Below are 22,446 nucleotides of genomic sequence, written 5' to 3'. Positions count from 1 at the left end.
GTAAACCTGCAGCCTCTTCACATCCTCTTCCCAGCACACCCTGCCGCCCAGCTTAGTGTCGGGTGTAAATGTGGGGATACTACATTCAATTCCTTCGTCCAAGTTATTAATGTTTATTGTGAGCAGCTGGGGGTCGCAGCATTGAACCCTACGGTACCCCACTTGTCACTGCCTGCCACGTGGATAGAGGATTAGCTGACTGGCAGAAAGCAGAGGGCTGGGAAGACTGGAGTCCCACAGGGGTCAGTGTTGGGACCACAACTATTTACATTATAGATTAACAGTCTGGACAAAGGAACTGAGGTTTGCAGACAACAAAATTAGATGGAGGGACAAGTAATGTGCAGGAAGCGGGAGATTGCAGAGGGAGGCAGGCGATGGCCTAATGGTATTAGCATCCAAATATCCATCCACAAACTCAGCTGATGCTCTCGAGACACAGGTCCGAATCCCATTACAAAGTTATAAGAATCTACCAATAGCCAGGAAACCATTGTCAATTGTCGAAAAACACACCTGGTTCACCAACATCCTTCAGGGATGGAAATCGGCCATCCTCATCCAGTCTAACTGAATACAGACTCTCAGCAACATGGTTGACTCTCAACTGTCCTCTGGAATGGACTGGCAAGGCAGTCAGTTGTGCCAATTTTTACAACATCTCCATGAAAGTGATAAAAGCCAGCAACAAGCACTACGCTGGAAAAGACAACAGCAGAAACAGTCCTGTTAACATCTGGGGACTAGTGCCAAAATTGGGAGAACTGTCTCACAGACTAGTCACGCAACAGCCTGACAGAGTCATACTCACAAAATCTAACCTTACAGGCAATGTCCCAGACCCCACCATCACCAACCCTGGATATGTCCTGTCCCACAGCCAGGACAGACCCAACAGTCAGGAGGGACTTGCTTCGGGAGCCCTGAACATTGACTCCAGACCTTAGGAAGTCTCATGGCTTCAAGTTAAACATGAGCAACAAAGCCTCCTGCTGATTACCATGTACTGTTTCGCACCCCCCCCCTCACCCCAATCAGCTGATGAATCAGAACTCATTGAACAACACTTGGAGAAAGCACTGAGGGTGGCAAGGACACAATGTCCTCTGGGTGGGGGATTTCAATGTCCACTACCAAGAGGGGCTCGGCAGCAGCATTACTGATCGAGCTGGTCAGGTCCCAAAGGACATCGCCGCTGGACTGGGTCTCCAGTGGGAGGGGGGGGGGGAACCAATGAGAGGGGAAAACAGACTTGACCTCATCTTTGCCAATCTTTCAACTGCATGTGTCCATGTAAAAGTGATCACCACACAGTCCTTGTGGAGACAAACTCCCACCTTCACATTGAGAGTACCCTCCATCGTGTTATGTGGCAGTATCACTGTGCTAAATGGGACAGACTTCAAACAGATCTAGCAGCTCAAGGCTGGGCATCCATGAGGCACTATGGGCCATCAACGGCAGAACTGTACTCCAGCACAATCTGTAACCTCGTGGCCCGGCATATCCCCCACTCACCCATTACCATCAAGCCAGGGGATCAACCCTGGTTCAATGGAGAGTGCAGGGGGCATGAGGGGAGCAGCACCAGGGATACCTGAAGATGAGGTGTCAGCCTGGTGAAGGTACCAAACAGGCCTACTTGCATGTCAATCAGCATGAGCAGCAAAGTGATAGATAGAACTAAGTGATCCCACACAACAGATCAGATTTAAGCTCTGCAGTCCTGCCACATCCAATCATGAATGGTGATGGACAATTACACAGATCACTGGAGGAGGTGGTCCCACAAATATCCCTAACCTCAATGTTGGCAGAACCCAGCACATCAGGGCTACAAATAAGGCTGGAGCTTTCTCAGCAATCTTCAGCCAGAAATGGCGAGTGGATGATCCACCTCGGGCTCCTTCAGTGGTGCCCAGTATCACAGGTGACAATGTTCAGCCAATTTGATCCACTCCACATGATACCAAGAAGGAGGTGGAGACCTGGATGCTGCAAAAGCAATGGACCCTAACAATATTCCTGCAAGACCTGTGCTCCAGGACCTGCTGCTGCCCTAGCCAAGCTGTTTCAGAACTGTTACAACACTGGCATCTACCTGAAAATGTGGAAGGTCGACCACGTATGCCCAGTACACAAAAAGCAGGACAGGTGCAACCTGGCCAATTCCCGTCCCATCAGTCTACTCTCGATCCTCAGTAACGTGACGGACGGTGTCAGTAACAGCTATCAAGCAGCACCTGCTCAGTGACACCCAGTTTGAGTTCCCCCAGGGTCACTCAGCTCCTGACCTCATTCCAGCCTTGGATAAAACATGGACAAAAGAGCTGAATCCCAGAGGGGAGGGGAGAGGGACAGCCCGCATTTGACGAAGTGTGGCATCAAGGAGCCCCGGACAAAACTGGAATCAGTGGGTATCAGGGGGCAAACTCTCCGCTAGAGTCATAGCTGACACAAAGGAAGATGGTTGTGGTTGTGGAGGGTCAGTCATCTCAGCTCCAGGACATCTCTGCAGGAGTCCCTCAGGGGAGTGCCCTAGGCCCAACCATCTTCAGCTGCTTCATCAATGACCTTCCCTCCATCATATGGTCAGGAGTGGGGATGTTCCCTGATGGTTGCACAATGTTCAGCACCATTCACAACTCCTCAGATACTGAAGCAGTCCATGTTCAAATACAACAAGATCTAGACAATCTCCAGGCTTGGGCTGACAAGTGGAAAGTAACATTCGCGCCACACAAATGCCAGGCTATGACTATCTCTAATTAGAGACAATCTAATAATGCTCTATGTTCTATAAAGGCATTTAAATGGTCACTGGATCGGCATATGGATGAAAATAGAATAGTGTTGGTCAGATTGATTCAACAGGTTGGCGCAACGGAGGGCAGAAGGGCCTTTACTGCACTGTAATGTTCTAACCACCACCCCTTCACAGTCAATGGACTTACCATCACCAAATCCCCCACTATCAACATCCTGGGAGTTACCATTGACCAGAAACTCAGCCGGACCTGCTACATTAACACAATGGCCACAAGAGCAGATCACAGGCTGGGAATACTTTGGCAAGTAACTCTCTTCCTGACTCCCCAAAGCTATCTACAAGGCACAAGTCAGGAATGCGATAGAATACTCCCCAGTTGGGTGAGTGTAGCCCCAACAACACAAGTAGTTTGACACCATCCAGGACAAAGCAGCCACTTGATTGGCACCACATCCTCAAACATCCCCTCCCTCCACCACCGATGCTCACTAGCAGCAGTGTGTACTATCTACAAGATGGACTGCAGAAACTCACCAAAGATGCTCAGATAGCACCTTCCAAACACATGACCAATTCCATCTAGAAGGACAAAGGCAGAATATACATGGGAACACCACCCCCTGCAACCCCCTCGAGCCAGTCACCACCCGGACTTGGAAATATGTCATAGCTCCTTCAGAGCTCCGAGGTCAAAATCCTGGAATTCCCTCCCTAAGGGCATTGGGGTTCAATCTACGTCACATGTTCAGCAGCGAGTCAAGAAGGAAGCTCACCCTCACCTTCACAAGGAGAACAAAAATGCTGACTCAGTCAGTAACATCCATGTTCCCTACGTAAATAAATAAGGAGGGTTTGCACGTGGTAGGAGAGTGGGCAATGAAGTAGCAAATGGAATACAATAAGAGAAGGTGTGAGGTGATAAACTGCCGTTGGAAGAATAGAGGACATGGGGAAAGGTTTCTAAATGGGGAAAGGTTTTGGAAATCTGAATCACTAAGGGACTAGTTCAGATTTCTCTTCAGGTTAACATGCAGGTTCAGTTGGTAGTTAGGAAAGCAATTGCAATGTTAACATGTATTCTAACCCTCTCAAATGCAACAGCAGAGATGTGGGGCTGGGACTCCACAAGGCTGAGGTCAGACCACATTTGGAATATAGAGAGCAGTTTTGGGCTTCATATCGAAGGTATGATGTGCTGAGAGTTGTACGGCATGGAAACAGACTCTTCAGTCCAACCCATCCATTCCAACCAGATATCCCAACCCAATCTAGTCCCACCTGCCAGCACCCGGCCCATATCCCTCCAAACCCTATTCATGTACCCAGCCAGATGCCTTTTAATTGCTGTAATTGTATCAGCCTCCACCACATCCTCTGGCAGCTCATTCCACACACACATACCTCCCTCTCTGAAAACATTGCTCCTTAGGTCCCTTTTATATCTTCTTCCCCTCTCACCCTAAACCTATGCCCTCTAGTTCTGGACTCCCCGACCCCAGGGAAAAGACTGTGTATTTATCCTATCCATGTCCCTCATGATTTTATAAACCTCGATAAGGTCAGCCCTCAGCTTCCGACGCTCCAGGGGAAACAGCCCCAGCCTGTTCAGCCTCTCCCTGTAGCTCAGATCCTCCAACCCTGGCAACATCCTTGTAAATCTTTTCTGAACCCTTTCAAGTTCCACAACATCTTTCCAATAGGAAGGAGACCAGAACTGCACACAATATTCCAACAGTGGCCTAACCAATGTCCTGTACAGCTGCAACATGACCTCCCAACTCCTGTACTCAATACTCTTGACCAATAAAGGAAAGCATACCAAATGCCTTCTTCACTATCCTATCTACCTGCGACTCCACTTTCAAGGAGCTATGAACCTGCCCTCCAAGGTCTCTTTGTTCAGCAACACTCCCTAGGACCTTACCATTAAGTGTATAAGTCCTGCTAAGATTTGCTTTCCCAAAATGCAGCACCTCACATTTATCTGAATTAAACTCCATCTGCCACTTCTCAGCCAATTGGCCCATCTGATCAAGATCCCGTTGTAATCTGAGGTAACCTTCTTCACTGTCCACTACACCTCCAATTTTGGTGTCATATACCTCTTATGCTCACACCCAAATCATATAGAACATAGAACATTACAGAGCAGTACAGGCCCTTCGGCCCTCGATGTTGCTCCGGCCTGTCATACCAATCTGAAGCCCATCTAACCTACACTAGTCCATGTACGTCCATATGCTTGTCCAATGACGACTTAAATGTACTTAAAGTTGGCGAATCTACTACTGTTGCAGGCAAAGCATTCCATACCCTTACTACTCTCTGAGTAAAGAAACTACCTCTGACATCTGTCCTATATCTATCTCCCCTCAATTTAAAACTATGCCCCCTCGTGCTCACCGTCCCCATACTTGGAAAAAGGCTCTCCCTGTCCACTCTATCGAACCCTCTGATTATCTTATATGTCTCTATTAAGTCACCTCTCAACCTTCTTCTCTCCAACGAAAACAGCCTCAAGTCCCTCAGCCTTTCCTCGTAAGACCTTCCCTCCATACCAGGCAACATCCTAGTAAATCTCCTCTGCACCCTTTCCAAAGCTTCCACATCCTTCCTATAATGCGGTGACCAGAACTGTACACAATACTCTAAGTGCGGCTACAGAGTTTTGTACAGCTGTAGCATAACATCATGGCTCCGGAACTCGTTCCCTCTGTTAATAAAGGCTAAAACACTGTATGCCTTCTTAACAACCCTGTCAACCTGGGTGGCAACTTTCAAGGATCTGTGTACCTGGACACCGAGATCTCTCTGCTCATCTACACTACCAAGAATCTTACCATTAGCCCAGGACTTTGCATTCCGGTTACTCCGACCAAAGTGAATCACCTCACACTTGTCCGCATTAAACTCCATTTGCCACCTCTCAGCCCAGTTCTGCAGCTTATCTATGTCTCTGTAACCTACAACATCCTTCGTCACTATCCACAACTCCACCGACCTTAGTGTCATCTGCAAATTTACTACCCCACCCTTCTACGTCCTCATCCAGGTCGTTTATAAAAATGACAAACAGCAGTGGACCCAACACCGACCCTTGCGGTACACCACTCGTAACTGGACTCCAGGATGAACATTTCCCATCAACCACCACCCTCTGTCTTCTTTCAGCAAGCCAATTACTGATCCAAACTGTTATACCTCCCACAATTCCAGTCTTCCGCATTTTGTACAATAGCCTACTGTGGAGAACCTTATCAAACGCCTCGCTGAAATCCATATACACCACACCAACCGGTTTACACTCATCTACCTGTCACCTTCTCAAAGAACTCAATAAGGTTTGGGAGGCACGACCTACCCTTCACAAAACCGTGCTGACTATCCCTAATCAAATTTTTCTTTTCTAGATGATTATAAATCCTATTTCTTATAACCTTTTCCAACACTTTACCAACAACTGAAGTGAGGCTCACTGGTCTGTAATTACCAGGGTTGTCTCTACTCCCCTTCTTGAACAGGGGAACCACATTTGCTATCCTCCAGTCTTTTGGCACTATTCCTGTAGACAATGACGATTTAAAGATCAATGCCAAAGGCTCGGCAATCTCCTCCCTGGCTTCCCAGAGGATCCTGGGATAAATCCCATCTGGCCCAGGGGACTTATCTATTTTCACACGTTCCAGGATTTCTAATACCTCTTCCTTGTGAACCTCAATCCCACCCCCAGTCTAGTAGCCTGTATCTCAGTAATCTCCTCGACAACATTGTCGTTTTCTAGAGTGAACACTGTCGAAAAATATTCATTTAGTGCTTCCCCTATCTCCTCTGACTCCACACACAACTTCCCACTGCTATCCTTGATTGGCCCTAATCTTACTATCGTCATTCTTTTATTCCTTAAATACCTATAGAAAGCCTTCGGATTTACCCAGATCCTATCCGTCAACAGCTTCTCATGTCTCCTCCTGGCTCTTCTGAGCTCTCTCTTTAGGTCTTTCCTGGCTACCTTGTAACCCTCGAGCGCCCTAACCGAGCCTTCACATCTCATCGTAACATAAGTGAGGTAGAAGTGGCCTATACAAGAGGACGGATTGCACCTAAATTGGAAGGGGACTAATATACTGGCAGGGAAATTTGCTAGAACTGCTTGGGAGGATTTAAATTACTAAGGTGGGGGGGTGGGACCCAGGGAGATAGTGAGGAAAGAGATCAATCTGAGACGGGTCCAGCTGAGAACAGAAGTGAGTCAAACAGTCAGGGCAGGCAGGGACAAGGTAGGACTAATAAATTAACCTGCATTTATTTCAATGCAAGGGGCCTAACAGGAAAGGCAGATGAACTCAGGGCATGGTTAGGAACATGGGACTTGGATATCATAGCAATTACAGAAACATGGCTCAGGGATAGGCGGACTGGCAGCTTAATGTTCCAGGATACAAATGCTACAGGAAGGATAGAAAGGGAGGCAAGAGAGGAGGGGGAGTGGCATTTTTGATAAGGGATAGCATTACAGCTGTGCTGAGGGAGGATATTCCTGGAAATACATCCAGGGAAGTTATTTGGGTGGAACTGAGAAATAAGAAAGGGATGATCACCTTATTGGGATTGTATTATAGACCCCCCAATAGTCAGAGGGAAATTGAGAAACAAACTTGTAAGGAGATCTCAGCAATCTGTAAGAATAATAGGGTAGTTATGGTAGGGGATTTTAACTTTCCAAACATCGACTGGGACTGCCATAGTGTTAAAGGTTTAGATGGAGAGGAATTTGTTAAGTGTGTACAAGACAATTTTCTGATTCAGTATGTGGATGTACCTACTAGAGAAGGCGCAAAGCTTGACCTACTCTTGGGAAATAAGGCAGGGCAGGTGACTGAGGTGTCAGTGGAGGAGAACTTTGGGGCCAGCGACCATAATTCTATTTGTTTTAAAATAGTGATGGAAAAGGATAGACCAGATCTAAAAGTTGAAGTTCTAAATTGGAGAAAGGATAATTTCGATGGTATTAGGCAAGAGCTTTCGAAAGCTGATTGGACGCAGATGTTCGCAGGTAAAGGGACGGCTAGAAAATGGGAAGCCTTCAGAAATGAGATAACAAGAATCCAGAGGAAGTATATCCCTGTCAGGGTGAAAGGGAAAGCTGGTAAGTGTAGGGAATGCTGGATAACTAAAGAAATTGAGGAGAAAGTGAGGTCTGCAGATGCTGGAGATCAAAGTTGAAACTTTATTGCTGGAACAGCACAGCAGGTCAGGCAGCATCCAGGGAACAGGAGATTCGACGTTTCGGGCACAGGCCCTTCTTTGGCCTGTGCCCGAAACGTCGAATCTCCTGTTCCCTGGATGCTGCCTGACCTGCTGTGCTGTTCCAGCAATAAAGTTTCAACTAAAGAAATTGAGGGTTTGGTTAAGAAAAAGGAGGAAGCATATGTCAGGTATAGACAGGATAGATTGAGTGAATCCTTAAAGGAACTAGGAGTATACTTAAGCGGGAAATCAGGAGGGCAAAACGGGGACATAAGATAGCTTTGGCAAATAGAATTAAGGAGAATCCAAAGGATTTTTCCAAAATATTAAGGACAAAAGGGTAACTAGGGAGAGAATAGGGCCCCTCAAAGGTCATCAAGGTGGCCTTTGTGTGGAGCCAGAGAAAATGGGGGAGATACTAAATGAATAATTTGCATCAGTATTTACTGTGGAAAAGGATATGGAAGATATAGACTGTAGGGAAATAGATGATGACAGCTTGCAAAATGTCCAGATTACAGAGGAGGAAGTGCTGGACGACTTGAAATGGTTAAAGGTGGATAAATCCCCAGGACCTGATCAGGTGTACTCGAGAACTCTGTGGGAAGCTAGAGAAGTGATTGCTGGGCCCCTTGCTGAGATATTTGTATCATCGATAGTCACAGGTGAGGTGCCAGAAGACTGGAGGTTGGCAAATGTGGTGCCACTGTCTAAGGGCGGTAAAGACAGGCCAGGGAACTATAGACCGGTGAGCCTGACCTCAGTGGTGGGCAAGTTGTTGGAGGGAATCCTGAGGGACAGGATGTACATGTATTTGGAAAGGCAAGGACTGATTAGGGATAGTCAACATGGCTTTGTGCGTGGGAAATCATGTCGCACAAACTTGATTGAGTTTTTTTTTGAAGAAGTAACAAAGAAGATTGATGAGGGCAGAGCAGTAGATGTGATCTATAGGGACTTCAGTAAGGCATTCAAAAAGGTTCCCCATGGGAGACTGATTAGCAAGGTTAGATCTCATGGAATACAGGGAGAACTAGCCATTTGGATACAGAACTGGCTCAAAGATAGAAGACAGAGGGTGGTGGAGGAGGGTTGTTTTTCAGACTGGAGGCCTGTGACCAGTGCAGTGCCACAAGGATTGGTGTTGGGCCCTCTACTTTTTGTCATTTACATAAACGATTTGGATGTGAGCATAACAGGTATAGTCAGTAAGTTTGCAGATGACACCAAAATTGGAGGTGTAGTGGACAGCGAAGAAGGTTACCTCAGATTACAACAGGATCTGGATCAGATGGGCCAATGGGCTGAGAAATGGCAGATGGAGTTTAATTCAGATAAATGCGAGGTGCTGCATTTTGGGAAAGCAAACCTTAGCAGGACTTATACACTTAATGGTAAGGTCCTAGGGAGTGCTGCTGAACAAAGAGACCTTGGAGTGCAGGTTCATAGTTCTGTGAAAGTGGAGTTGCAGGTAGATAGGATAGTGAAGGTGTTTGGTATGCTTTCCTTTATTGGTCAGAGTATTGAGTACAGGAGTTGGGAGGTCATGCTGCGGCTGTACAGGATATTGGTTAGGCCACTGTTCGGATCCTACGTGCAATTCTGGTCTCCTTCCTATAGGAAAGATGTTCTGAAATTTGAAAGGATTCAGAAAAGATTTACAAGGATGTTGCCAGGGTTGGAGGATCTGAGCCATAGGGAGAGGCTGAACAGGCTGGGGCTGTTTTCCCTGGAGCGTTGGAGGCTGAGGGGTGACCTTATCGAGGTTTACAAAATTATGAGGGGCATGGATAGGATAAATAGACAAAGTCTTTTCCCTGGGGTCGGGGAGTCCAGAACTAGAGGGCATAGGTTTAGGGTGAGAGGGGAAAGGTATAAAAGAGACTTAAGGGGCAACCTTTTCACGCAGAGGGTGGTACGTGTATGGAATGAGCTACCAGAGGATGTGGAGGAGGCTGGTACAATTGCAACATTTAAGAGGCATCTGGATGGGTATATGAATAGGAAGGGTTTGGAGGAATATGGGCCGGATGCTGGCAGGTGGGACTAGATTAGGTTGGGATATCTGGTCAGCATGGACGGGTTGGGCCGAAGGGTCTGTTTCCATGCTGTACATCTCTATGACTCTAAGCCTTCTTCTTCCTCTTGACCAGAGATTCCACTTCCTTCGTAAACCACGGCTCCCGTGCTCTACAGCTTCCTCCCTGCATGACAGGAACACACTTATCTAGGACACACAGGAGCTTTTCCTTGAATAAGCTCCACGTTTCTAATGTGCCCATCCCCTGCAGTTTCCTTCCTAAATCCTTGGATAAGACTAGAGGTTTCCAAGAATAGTTACAGGGATGAAGGGGCTTGTCATATGAGGTTCAGTCCAGGACTCTGGGTGGTATATGATGGAGTTAAAAGGTTTGTGGGGTGGGGGGGGGGGGGGGGGGGAGGTGGAGGAGGGAAGGGAGACTATTTGCAACGTACACAACACGGAGTAACCTGGAATGAATGAATATGGAGAAATTATTTCCACTACTTGGAAAGACTAGGACCAGAGGGCACAGGGACAGCCCAAGAGAACTGAGATGGGAAGGGATTTCTTCAGGCAGAGGGTGGGGAATCTGAGCAACTCAATGCTGCAGAAGGCAGTGGAGGCCCAGGTCATTCAGCATTCTTCAGGCAGAGATAGATGGGTTCTTGGTTAATAAGAGGACAATGGTTTCAGGGAGAAGGCAGAGCAATGGGGTTGAGAAACATATCAGTCATGATCGAGCGATGGATCAGATACAGTGGGCTAAACAGTCCAATTCTGCATTTTACAGTTTTATGGACACTTCAACTGCTCATCCAGATACTTCTTAAAGATTGTGAGGTTTCCCACCTCAAATACCCTCCTAGGCAAGGTATTCCAGATGGCCACCACCTTCAGGGTGAAAAGCATTTTCCTCAAATTCCCTCTAACATCCTGCCTTCCACTTTAAAATTATGCCTTCTTGTTAACTAATATTTCAACCAAGATGAACAGCTGCTTTTCATCCACTCTGGCCATGCCCCTCAATCTTAAACACTGCTGTGAGGTTCCCTCACCAACCTGAGCTTCTCCAGCCTGTCTTCATCACTAACCTGCTCCAGCCCAGGCAGTATCCTGGTGAATCCCCTCTGTACCCCCCTCCCAGTACAATCACATCTTTCCTATAGTGTGGGCACCAGAAACTGCACACAGTCCTCCAGCTGTGGCCTCCCCAGACTCCTGTACAGCTCCACCAGAGCCTCCCTGCTCTGATCATCCAAGCCTCGACTGATAAAGGCAAGTGTCCCCCATGGCTGCCTTAACCACCCTATTAACCTGTCCTACCACCTCCAGGGATCTGTGGACAAAGACCGCAAGATTCCCTGTTCCTCTGAGCTTCCTTCCGTTCTGCCAGCTATTAAACAGATATCTTATATCAGTCTAACTCCTTGATGATTTTCTTGTTGCCCTAAAGCTCCCCTGATTAATTTTCAAAGATGCCTATGTTCACTTTAAATCACTGTATTCCTTTTCAGATATTTAAAGGTGCTCTCATTGTCAGTTTTTTTATATTCCTTGCTGGTTTGACCCTGTAATATATTTTCTAATCTTCCTTTACTTCTTCCTTTACTGCATTCTGAATTTATCCCAGTCTTCAGAGTGATGACTGACTTTGGGTTCATTTCTTTTAACTTTGTTTTCTCTTTCACTTCCTTGGTTAGCTATGGTTTGTTTATCCCTCTCTTAGAATCTTCCCTCTGTACAGGGATATAATTTTGCTCAGGGTCATGAATTACCTCCTCAAATGTATGCTACTGCTTGCTTACTGTCTTTCCTGCTAATCTGTCCACCCAGTTCACTTTAGCTAACTCTATCCTCAGTTAGCGAGTGTTGAGAAGATGTGTAGCGCAGGTTGAGGTTCTGGATGTAGGTTTGCTCGCTGAGCTGGAAGGTTTGGTTTCAGACATTTCATCACAACACTAAGTAACATCATCAGTGAGCCTCTGGATGAAGCACTGGTGTTAGTGACTTACCTTTTATTCATGTGTTTAGGTTTCCTTGAGTTAGTGATGTCAGTTCCTGTGGTGATGTAATTTCCTGTTCTTTTTCTCAGAGGGTGGTAAATGGGATCCAAGTTGATGTGGTTGTTGATAGAGTTCCAGTTGGAATGCCATAATTCCAGGAATTCTCATGTGATTCTCAGTTTGGCTCGTCCTAAGATGGATGTGTTGTCCCAGTCAAAGTGGTGTCCTTCCTCATCCGTATGTGAGGATACTCGTGAGAGAGGGTCATGTTGTTTTGTGGCTAGTTGGTGTTCATGTATCCTGGTGGCGAGTTTGCTGCCTGTTTGTCCAATGTAGTGTTTGTTACAGTCCTTGCACGGTATTTTGTAAATGACATTAGTTTTGCTTGTCGTCTATATGGGGTCTTTCAAGTTCATTAGCTGCTGTTTTAGTGTGTTGGTGGGTTTGTGGGCTACCATGATGCCAAGGGGTCTGAGTGGTCTGGCAGTCATTTCCGAGATGTCTTTGATGTAGGGGAGAGTGGCTAGGGTTTCTGGACATGTTTTGTCTGCTTGCTTGGGTTTGCTGCTGAGAAATTGGCAGACTGTGTTCATTGGTACCTGCGACATTTGAATACATGGTATAGGCGATTGTCCTCTGCTCTGCGTAGTTCCTCTGTGCTGCAGTGTGTGGTGGCTCATTGGAATAATGTTCTTATTCGTTTGTGGGTGTTGGGATGATTCCTTCTGTAGTTCAATATTTGGTCTGTATGTGTTGTTTTCCTGTAGATGCTGGCTTTCTAACTGTGCAGTCAGTGTTTCCTTAGCCAGGTTGATGTTGGTGAATGTGAACAGGGCTGTTACATCAAAAGAGATCGTTATTTCATTCTCTTCTATCTTAGTGTCTTCAGGAATACTTGGGTGGAGTGGACAGACTGGCGTGAGTGTTTTAATCTTTGAGGAGAAAGTGAGGTCTGCAGATGCTGGAGATCAAAGTTGAAACTTTATTCCTGAAGAAGGGCCTGTGCCCGAAACGTCGAATCTCCTGTTCCCTGGATGCTGCCTGACCTGCTGTGCTGTTCCAGCAATAAAGTTTCAACTGTTTTAATCTTTGGTCTAGCTCCTTGGCCACTCTAAGTTGGTGTTCCAGGTAGTAAGACTATGGGGCTGAGGGGGTTCCTGGTTTGTGAATTTTGGGTAATCTGTAGAAGCGTGGTAGGTTGGATCATCTGGTTTCATTTTTTGAAACTCAATCTTGTTTAGTTCTCCAGATTTCTGAAGTTTTTCTGAGTAGGGCTGTGATTCGGTTCTCTCATTGTGGGGTCGGGTCTATCGCCACCTGTTGGTAAGTGTTGGTATCTGCAAACAGTGTGTTCGCTTTCTCAATGTGGTCTCTTTGATTTAAAATAACTGTTCTTTGTCTGCAGGTAGGATAATTTTTTTTAAAAATCTTCGAGTCCTTCTAGTACTTTCCTTTCTTGTGTATAGAGTATTACAGATTACTTAGTGTGGAAACAGGCCCTTCGGCCCAACAAGTCCACACCGACCCGGCGAAGCGCAACCCACCCAGACCCATTCCCCTACATTTACCCCTTCACCTAACACGACAGGCAATTTAGCATGGCCAATTCACCTGACCTGCACATTTTTGGATTGTGGGAGGAAACCGGAGCAGACACGGGGAGAATGTGCAAACTCCACACAGAGTTGCCGGAGGCTGGAATTGAACCCGGGTCTCTGGCGCTGTGAGGCAGCAGTGCTAACCACTGAGCCACTTTCCTTTTTCCTGCTTAATGTTGGTGCAACTGTCTGATATTTTGCTGAGTTTCTTCTGTGCGTTTGTTATCTTTCCGTGTTGTTCCTAATGCTGCTAAGAAATCTTTCTGGTCTGCATCCTGGAAGTTGTAATTTAGTTCTCTTACTAAGATGGCTTTTTCATTGTCTGTTAAGGGTCGATCAGTTAAGTTTTTTTATCCATGCTTCTGGGTTGTCTGTGTTATTATTTTGTGTGAGTGTGTCTAGTATTTTCTGCAGGTCTACTGTTTATATTTTCTGTGTTTGCCGCTGTCTAATGTCTATGGCTCGTTGTACAGTGTCTGCCCATTCATAGTCTGTCATGTTAGTGAGTAAGGTTTTTGGTGCAAAATCTCCCAGATATATTGATGGGAATACATGATACCAGCCACCAGGATACATGAACACCAACTAGCCACAAAACGACATGACCCTCTCTTACTAGTATCCTCACATACAGACGAGGAAGGACATCACTTCGACTGGGACAATACATCCATCCTAGGACAAGCTAAACAAAGACATGCACGATAATTCCTAGAAGCATGGCATTCCAACTGGTACTCTATGAACAAACACATCGATTTTGACCCCATTTACCACCCTCTGAGAAAAAGAACAGGAAATTACATCACCACAAGAAATGACATCAACCACCCAAGGAAACCTAAATAAACAAATAGAAAGTGTGTCACCAACAAGAAAGGCAGCATGGTGGCTCACTGGTTAGCAGTGCTGCCTCTCAGCGCCAGGGAGCCAAATTCGATTCCAGCCTCGGGTGAATGTCCGTGTAGAGTTTGCACATTCTCCCTGTGTCTGCGTTGGTTTCCTCCCAATATCCAAAGATGGGCAGATCAGGTGAATTGGCCATGATACATTTCCATAGTTTTAGGTGCATTAGTCAGGGGTAAATATAGGGTAGGGGAATGGGTCTGGGTGGGTTACTCTTCAGAGGGTCGGTGAGGGCCAAAGGGCCTGTGTCCATACTGTAGAGAATCTAATCTTAAAAAAACACCAGCGCTTCGCCAGAGGCTCACTGATGTTACCTCGTATGGTAACAAAACATCTGAAAATGAACCTTCGAGTTCAACAAGCAAGCTTACAGCTATCCTCATTTCACTGTCATTCCCTTTAAGTTATACTGTGAAAATCTCATCAGTTCTCCCTCTACACTGTCCCAATCAAACCCTCCCAGGTGAGGGATAGCAGAGTACATTACCTGAAGTAGGTAGCAATGCAGAGGATTACAACCAGCATCGGATAATAAATATAGAATCCATCAGCAATGAAGGATATCACCCGCATTGAGCCCATTATCTGAGGATAAATTGGAAACAATTTGTTAAGTCAGGCAAATGTCATTACCCCAAAACCCACCCATCATCAGCATAATCTTCCTCTCACCCCCAACCACCCACATCTCCTATCTCTCACCGAGGTGTAAGCAGTCTGCTCTCTGTGCTGATGTGAAATTGCGGAATCCATGTGGATCAGTCCCAAGAAATTCAGACATAATGGTGGTGTCAGACGGCAGAACAACCTGTAAATCAAAACAAAATTTATCCTGATCCATAAGTCTGCGCTATAAATCCTTCTTCCAGCCTTTTCACAGCTCTATGCTGCAAATTTTTGTGTCAACTGCAAATCTGGTGCAGAACATTCACTTCCTTCTGCCAGATCATTAATGTATCATTATAAATAGTTGTGGTCTCAGCGCAGATCCCTGTGGAACCCCACTGGTTACCGGTCACCGACTTGAAAAAGAACCCTTTATTCCCACTCACTGTTTCCCACCCGATTCTCTACCCAATAGCTAATTCTCTACCCATGCCAATATGCTACCACCAGCACTTTGGGCTCTTATGACTTAACCTTTTGAGAGGTACTTTGACAAACAGCTTCTGGAACTCCAAATACTATACATTTACTGGCTCCCTCTATCTACTCTAGTTGACACTTCCTCAAAACAATTCTAATAAATAAGTCAGACACGATTTCCCTTTTGTGGAGCCATGCGGACTCTGCTTGATTAGATAACAATTTTCCAAAGGTCCTTAATATTTGACTCCAACATTTTTCCAACAATAGAGCTGAGGTTAATCAGCCTAAACATTAGCTGCTTTATGCCTCCCTCCCTCCTGAATAAGAATGTCACATAGTATTTTTCCAATCCCCTGGTGCTTTTCCAGAATCCAACGGTATTAGAAAATTAGAACAGCAATGGAGGTTCACCAGATGAATCCTAGGGATAACAGGCACACCTTAAGAAAGATTGAGAAGACCTGGTCTGTATTTTCTAATTTTGAATGAGAGGTGCAGAATATATCCTGGAGAAAGTGACGTTCTAGCCACTTCAGGTCTAGGGACACCCTCAATGCTAATAGAGAATGTTCCAGAATTTGCAGCAGGTTAGTACACAGATACAGTGAACAATATTCCTGATGATGACAAGTTTTCTCAGTGCCCAGATATCTGTTTAATGATTAAATTCAATCCCTTCCCTAAGGCAGACATTGGGATAACTAGCCTCAAGTTGACTCCATCCTTTCTTCTTCCTGTGTCAGTGGGACTAGCATTGCTACTACCCAGTCTGGTAGAACATTTCCTGATATCAGAGTTTGGGAAAATTCACACCAGCACATCTGCTGCCCCATTCTCTTTGAAGACCCTCAGAAGAAATCCATCTGGACCCAGAGACGTGTCAGCCCCAGCTCCAGTCGGTTGCTCAATCCCACTTCCTGATGTTTGGGACGTTACAAACGGGCAGCAGTGACAGTGAGGTTAGAGCTGAAGTGATTCACAGCAGGGATGGAATGTGTTTCTGATCCTCGATGCTGAAGAAACAAACAACTTTGTTTCATTTGATTTCACCTGCCATTTCCTTTTCATCCACTATTAACTCTCCATTCTCACTCTCTAGGGGCTAACACTTAGTGCACTTATTCCATTTTAAAAACCTGGGAAAGAGTGAGCCAGTCAAGTGGGTTTTGTTCTGGATGGTTCGATTTGATTTGATGCATTATTGTCACCTGTACCTAGATACAGTGAAAAGTTTTGTTGTGTGTGCAGTACAGGCAGATCATAGCATACAAAGTGCATTAGGGTAACAGAGTAAGGAATACAATGTTACAGCTGCAGGGAAACTGCACAGTGAGATCTACATTAAATTTCCTAATAATAGCAGGGAAGAAGCTGTCTTTGAATCTATTCATACATATATACAAACTCTTATATTTTCTGGCTAATGGAAGATGGTGGAAGATAGTATAGCCGGGGTGGGAGGGGTTCTTGATGGTGATGCTTGCCTTCCCGAGGTAGCCGGAAGAATAGATCGAGTCAGCAGATGGTTTAAGTGATGGATTGAGCTGCATTCACAACTCTCTAGTTTCTTGCAATCTTGAAAGAGCAGTTGCCATACCAAGCTGTGATGTATCCAGATAGGATTCTATGGTGCATCTATAATAATTGGTAAACGTCCCTATGAACATCTCAAATTTCCTTCGGCTCCTCAGGGAGTCCAGAATGTTGTGCTTTCTTCACCATTGTGTCGATGTGGGTTGACCAGGACAGATTGTTGGTGGTTGTCATTCCCAGGAACTTGACGCTATCCACCATCTCCACCTCAGCCTCATAGATACAGACAGGCGTGTGCCCTCCACTCCCCTTCCTGCAGTCAATGACCAGCTCCTTCATTTTGTTGATATTGATGGAAAGTTTGTTGTCTTTACACTATGCGGCTAGGCACTCAATCTCTTTCCTGTATTCTGTCTCATCATTATTTGAGATCTGACCTACAATGGTGGTGTTGACAGCGAACTCATTCATCGAGTTCAATCTGGCCACATAGTCATGAGTACGCAAGGAGTATAGTGGGGCTGAGGACACTGCCTTACAGGGCACAGAGTTGAGGGTGATGGTAGAGGAGGTGTCATCACCTATTCTCACTGGTTGCAGTCCATGGGTCGGAAAGTTAAGGATCCAGTTACAGAGGGTGGAGCAGAGACCTAGAAACCAGAATTTGGAAATAAAGTTTTGAAGATGGAAGTGGAGTAAATAAGGAGTTCAAAAGTGTGTTGCTGGAAAAGCATAGCAGGTCAGGCAGCATCCAAGGAGGAGAGTCGACATTTCAGGCATAAGCCTTTCACGAGGGATGTGATGAAGGGCTTATACATGAACATAGAACAATACAGCACAGAACAGGCCCTTCGGCCCACCATGTTGTGCCGAACATCTGTCCGAGCTTAAGCACCCATCCATGTACCTATCCAATTGCCGCTTAAAGGTCACCAATGATTCTGACTCTGCCACTCCCACAGGCAGCGCATTCCATGCCCCCACCACTCTCTGGGTAAAGAACCTACCCCTGACATCCCCCCTACACCTTCCACCCTTCACCTTAAATTTATGTCCTCTTGTAACACTATTGTACCCAGGGAAAAAGTTTCTGACTGTCTACTCTATCTATTCCCCTGATCATCTTATAAACCTCTATCAGGTCACCCCTCACCCTTCGCCGTTCCAATGAGAAAAGGCCTAGCACTCTCAACCTCTCCTCGTACGACCTATTCTCCATTCCAGGCAACATCCTGGTAAATCTCCTCTGCACCCTCTCCAAAGCTTCCACATCTTTCCTAAAGTGAGGCGACCAGAACTGCACACAGTACTCCAAATGTGGCCTTACCAAAGTCCTGTACAGTTGCAACATCACCTCACGACTCTTGAATTCAAGCCCTCTGCTAATGAACGCTAATACACCATAGGCCTTCTTACAAGCTCTATCCACCTGAGTGGCAACTTTCAATGAGCTATGAACATAGACCCAAAGATCCCTCCTCCACCTTTCTAAGAACCAACCCTACCGTTAACCCTATATTCCGCATTCTTATTTGTCCTTCCAAAATGGACAACCTCACACTTGGCAGGGTTGAACTCCATCTGCCACTCCTCAGCCCAGCTCTGCATCATATCTAAGTCCCTTTGCAGCCGACAACAGCCCTCCTCACTATCCACAACTCCACCTATCTTCGTATCATCTGCAAATTTACTGACCCACCCTTCGACTCCCTCTTCCAAGTCATTAATAAACGAAATAAATGAAACATCAACTTCCCTGCTCCTCGGATGCTGCCTGACCTGCTGTGCTTTTCCAGCACCACACTTATCAGTTCTAATCTCCAGCATCTGCAGTCCTCACTTTCTCAGTCAATAAGCAGCATCCTTGTTCTGCAGATGTTCCAGGGATGAGTGTTGGACCATTGATACTTTATTAGTAAGTGTGTCGAAGACTGTTTACCAACCAAGTTAATCTGAATGTTTCCCAACTGGAAATCATGGATGGCCTGGGAGATCCACTTCCTACTGAAGTCCATGTCTGACCTGTACAAGTTGGGCAATCCTAACCTATACAGGAAATCCTGTATGACCTTTGTAAGGCCATCAGAGACACCAAGAGGCAATATCAAACTAAGCTTGAGGTCCAGACCATCAACTCAAACACCCAACCTTTGTGATAGGCTACAAAGTGAAGCGGAACAGAATCGAGAGTGTTGGTACATCCCGACCTGACAAACTCAATGCATTCTGCACTTGCTTTGAACAGAAGATCAGTGAAACGTTGTCACCTAGCCAATCCGCTCGATGCAGTATCGGCACAGTAGACATTAGATCTTTTCCCCAGGGTGGGGCACTCCAACAATAGAGGGCATAGAACAAAGAACATCCTTGTAAATTTTTTCTCTTTAATAACATCCTTCCTATAAGCTTGGTGACCAAAATGGAACACAATACTCCCAAATGCCCTCACCAACGTCCTGTACAACTGCAACATAACTTCCCAACTTCTATACTCATTGCCCTGACTGATGAAGGCCAGTGTGCCAAAAGCCTTCATCAAAAAAACAACAAAGACAATTTGCAGCCCAGAAACAGGCCCTTCGGCCCTCCAAGCCTGAGCTGATCCAAATCCACTGTCTAAACCCATCGCCCAATTCCTAAGCATCTGTATCCCTCTGCTCCCCACCTACTCCTGCATCTGTCCAGACACATCTTAAATGAATCTACCGTGCCTGCCTCTACCGCCTCTGCTGGCAACGCGTTCCAGACACCCACCACCCTCTGTGTGAGGTACTTGCCGCATGTATACCCCTTAAACTTTTCAACTCTCACCTTGAAAGCAAGACCTCCTGTTATTGAATCCCTCACCCTGGGAAAAAGCTTATCTCTATCTACACTGTCTATACCCTTCATGATTTTGTAAACCTCAGTCAGGTCCCTCCTCAATATCCTTTTTCCTAATCTAAACAATCCTAAACTCAACCTCTCTTCATAGCTAGCACCTTCCATACCAGGCAACATCCTCGTAAACCTTCTCTGCACCCTCTCCAAAGCGTCCACATCCTTTTGGTAATGTGGCGACCAGAACTGTACACAGTATTCTAAATGTGGCCGAACCAATGTCTTGTACAATTTTAACATGACCTGCCAGCTCTTATACTCAATACCCCGTCCAATTAAGGCAAGCATACCATATGCCTTCTTGACCACTCTATCCACCTGTGCAGCAACCTTCAGGGTACAATGGACCTGCACTCCCAGATCTCTCTGTTCGTCAACTCTTCCCAAGGCTCTTCTGTTCATTGTATAATTCGCTCTAGAATTAGTCTTGCCTAAATACATCACCTCACATTTGTCTGGATTGAACTCCATCGGCCACTTCTCCGCCCAACTCTCCAGTCCATCTATATTCTCCTGTATTCTTTGACAAGGTTTAGGGCAAGAGGAGAAAGATATAAAAGGGACTTAATGGTGCATGTATGGAATGAGCTGCCAGAGGAAGTGGTGGAGGCTGGTACAATTACAACATTTAAAAGGTATCCGGATAGATATATAAATAGGAAGGGTTTACAAAGATATGGTCAAATTGCTGCAAATGGGACTAGATTAATTTAGGATAGCATGGACAAGTTTGACCAAAGGGCCTGTTTCCATGTTCTACATCTCTAGAACTGTATTTGTTCAACTGGTCTGCCATCTTTTTGATGTCCATGAAGAATTCACCTGATTCTAACTGCCAGGGACCTCCATCTGCCTTCACCAGTCTTCTTCTCTTCACATATCTATAGAAACTTTTGCAGTCGTTTTTTTATGTTTTTCGTAAGCTTACCTCCTTTTGTATTTTTCTCTTCCAAAGTAAACCCTTTGTCCTCCTATATGCTTCCTCTTTGGCTTTAACACGATCCCTGATTTCTCTTGTCAGCCATCTTCCCTGTTTTACTCTTATGCCGGATAGAGATATACAACTTTTGAAGCTCATCCATGTGTTCTTTAAATATCTGCCACTGCCTACACACTGTCAACCCCTTCAGTATCCTTGGTCAGTTTATCTTAGCCAATCCATGCCTCATACCATCAAAATAAGCTTAAGGACCCTGTCTCAGATTTAATGGTGTCCCTCTCCACCTTCATGAAGAATTCTATCATATTTTGGTCACTCTTCCCCAAAGGATTTCTCCCAACAAGGCGGCTAATTAATCGTATCTCGTTACACAACTCCTAGTCTAGGATGGTTTGCTCTCTGTTGGTTCCTCAACATATTGGTCGAGGAAATCATCCCTCATATATTCCAGGACATCCTCTTCCATCACATTGTTACCAGTTTGGTTAGTCCAGTCAACATGCAGACTGAAGTCATCTTTAATAACTGCTGCACCCTTACTGCATGCATCTCTAATTTCCTGTTTAGATACAATCCCCAACCTCGCACCCACTGTTTGGTGGTCTATACACAACTCACACTAACACTTTTTGGTGTTCCACAGCTCCACTCATACAGATACCAGATGATCCAAGCTAAACGTCCTTTCTTAGGATAGCCCGGACATTGAGTTCCCACCTTTAGTCACCCTGGTCTCTCTGATCCCATCTCCATTATATCCATTAATAATGGTCTGTGCAGTTTATTCATCCACCTTCGTGCAAATGCTCTTCGCATGGAGAGACAAAGCCTTATGGCTCTTTGTTGTTTTTTGATGGCCCTTTTGGAGTTATGTTGTATGTGACCCTTTCTGATTTGTGTCTTTGGTTTCTCTGCCTTTCACTTTCACGCATTTTGTCTTTTGTTTCTGTCCCCACTTTACTTCCCTCCAACCTCCTGCATTGGTTCCCATTCCCCTGTTATATCAGTTTAAACTCTCCCCAACAGCACTAGCAAACACTCCCCCCAGGACACTGATTCCAGTCCTCCCCAGGAGAAAACCATCCTCTTGTAGTAACTATATTTATATGGTGAGTCCCATTTAGTGTCTGATCAATGGTAACAGCCTACAGAGATGACCCAGGCTGGGATGACTGACCTCTAATAACCACAACCATTTTCTTTTCTACCAGGTCTGACTCCAAACAACAGAGTGTTTTGGTTCTAAAGTCACTAGGACTCCTTGATGCCACACTCGGTCAAATGCAGCCTTGACGTCCCTCTCCCCTCCCCTCCCCTCTGGAATTCAGCTCTTTTGTCCATGTTTGACCCAAGGCTGGAATGAGGTCAGGAGATGAGTGACCCTGGGGGATCCGAAACTGGGTGTCGCTGAGCAGGTTATTGCAGAGCAGGGGCTGCTTGATAGCACTGTTACTGAC

The 22,446-nt window shown here is 45.7% G+C and overlaps 1 protein-coding gene across 2 annotated transcripts in view; it reads right to left on the bottom strand.

Annotated features, from left to right (window-relative positions):
• The window catches only part of lmbrd2b (LMBR1 domain containing 2b), a 61,239-nt gene that overhangs the window by 14,958 nt on the left and 23,835 nt on the right, over positions 1-22,446 (bottom strand). For both annotated transcript variants that reach the window (XM_087975402.1, XM_087975406.1), the window contains 2 exons: positions 15,250-15,355; positions 15,035-15,132 (listed from right to left, as the gene is read on the bottom strand). In XM_087975402.1, the coding sequence (XP_087831528.1) occupies positions 15,035-15,132; positions 15,250-15,355 (204 nt within the window). The remainder of the gene's footprint in view (positions 1-15,034; positions 15,133-15,249; positions 15,356-22,446) is intronic.

Source organism: Chiloscyllium plagiosum, unplaced genomic scaffold (genome assembly GCF_037043375.1).
Source record: "Chiloscyllium plagiosum isolate Xiang-an unplaced genomic scaffold, Cpla_swu_hap1 HiC_scaffold_2, whole genome shotgun sequence".
Taxonomy (NCBI): domain Eukaryota; kingdom Metazoa; phylum Chordata; class Chondrichthyes; order Orectolobiformes; family Hemiscylliidae; genus Chiloscyllium; species Chiloscyllium plagiosum.
This window is presented reverse-complemented; position numbering and strand designations above follow the sequence as displayed.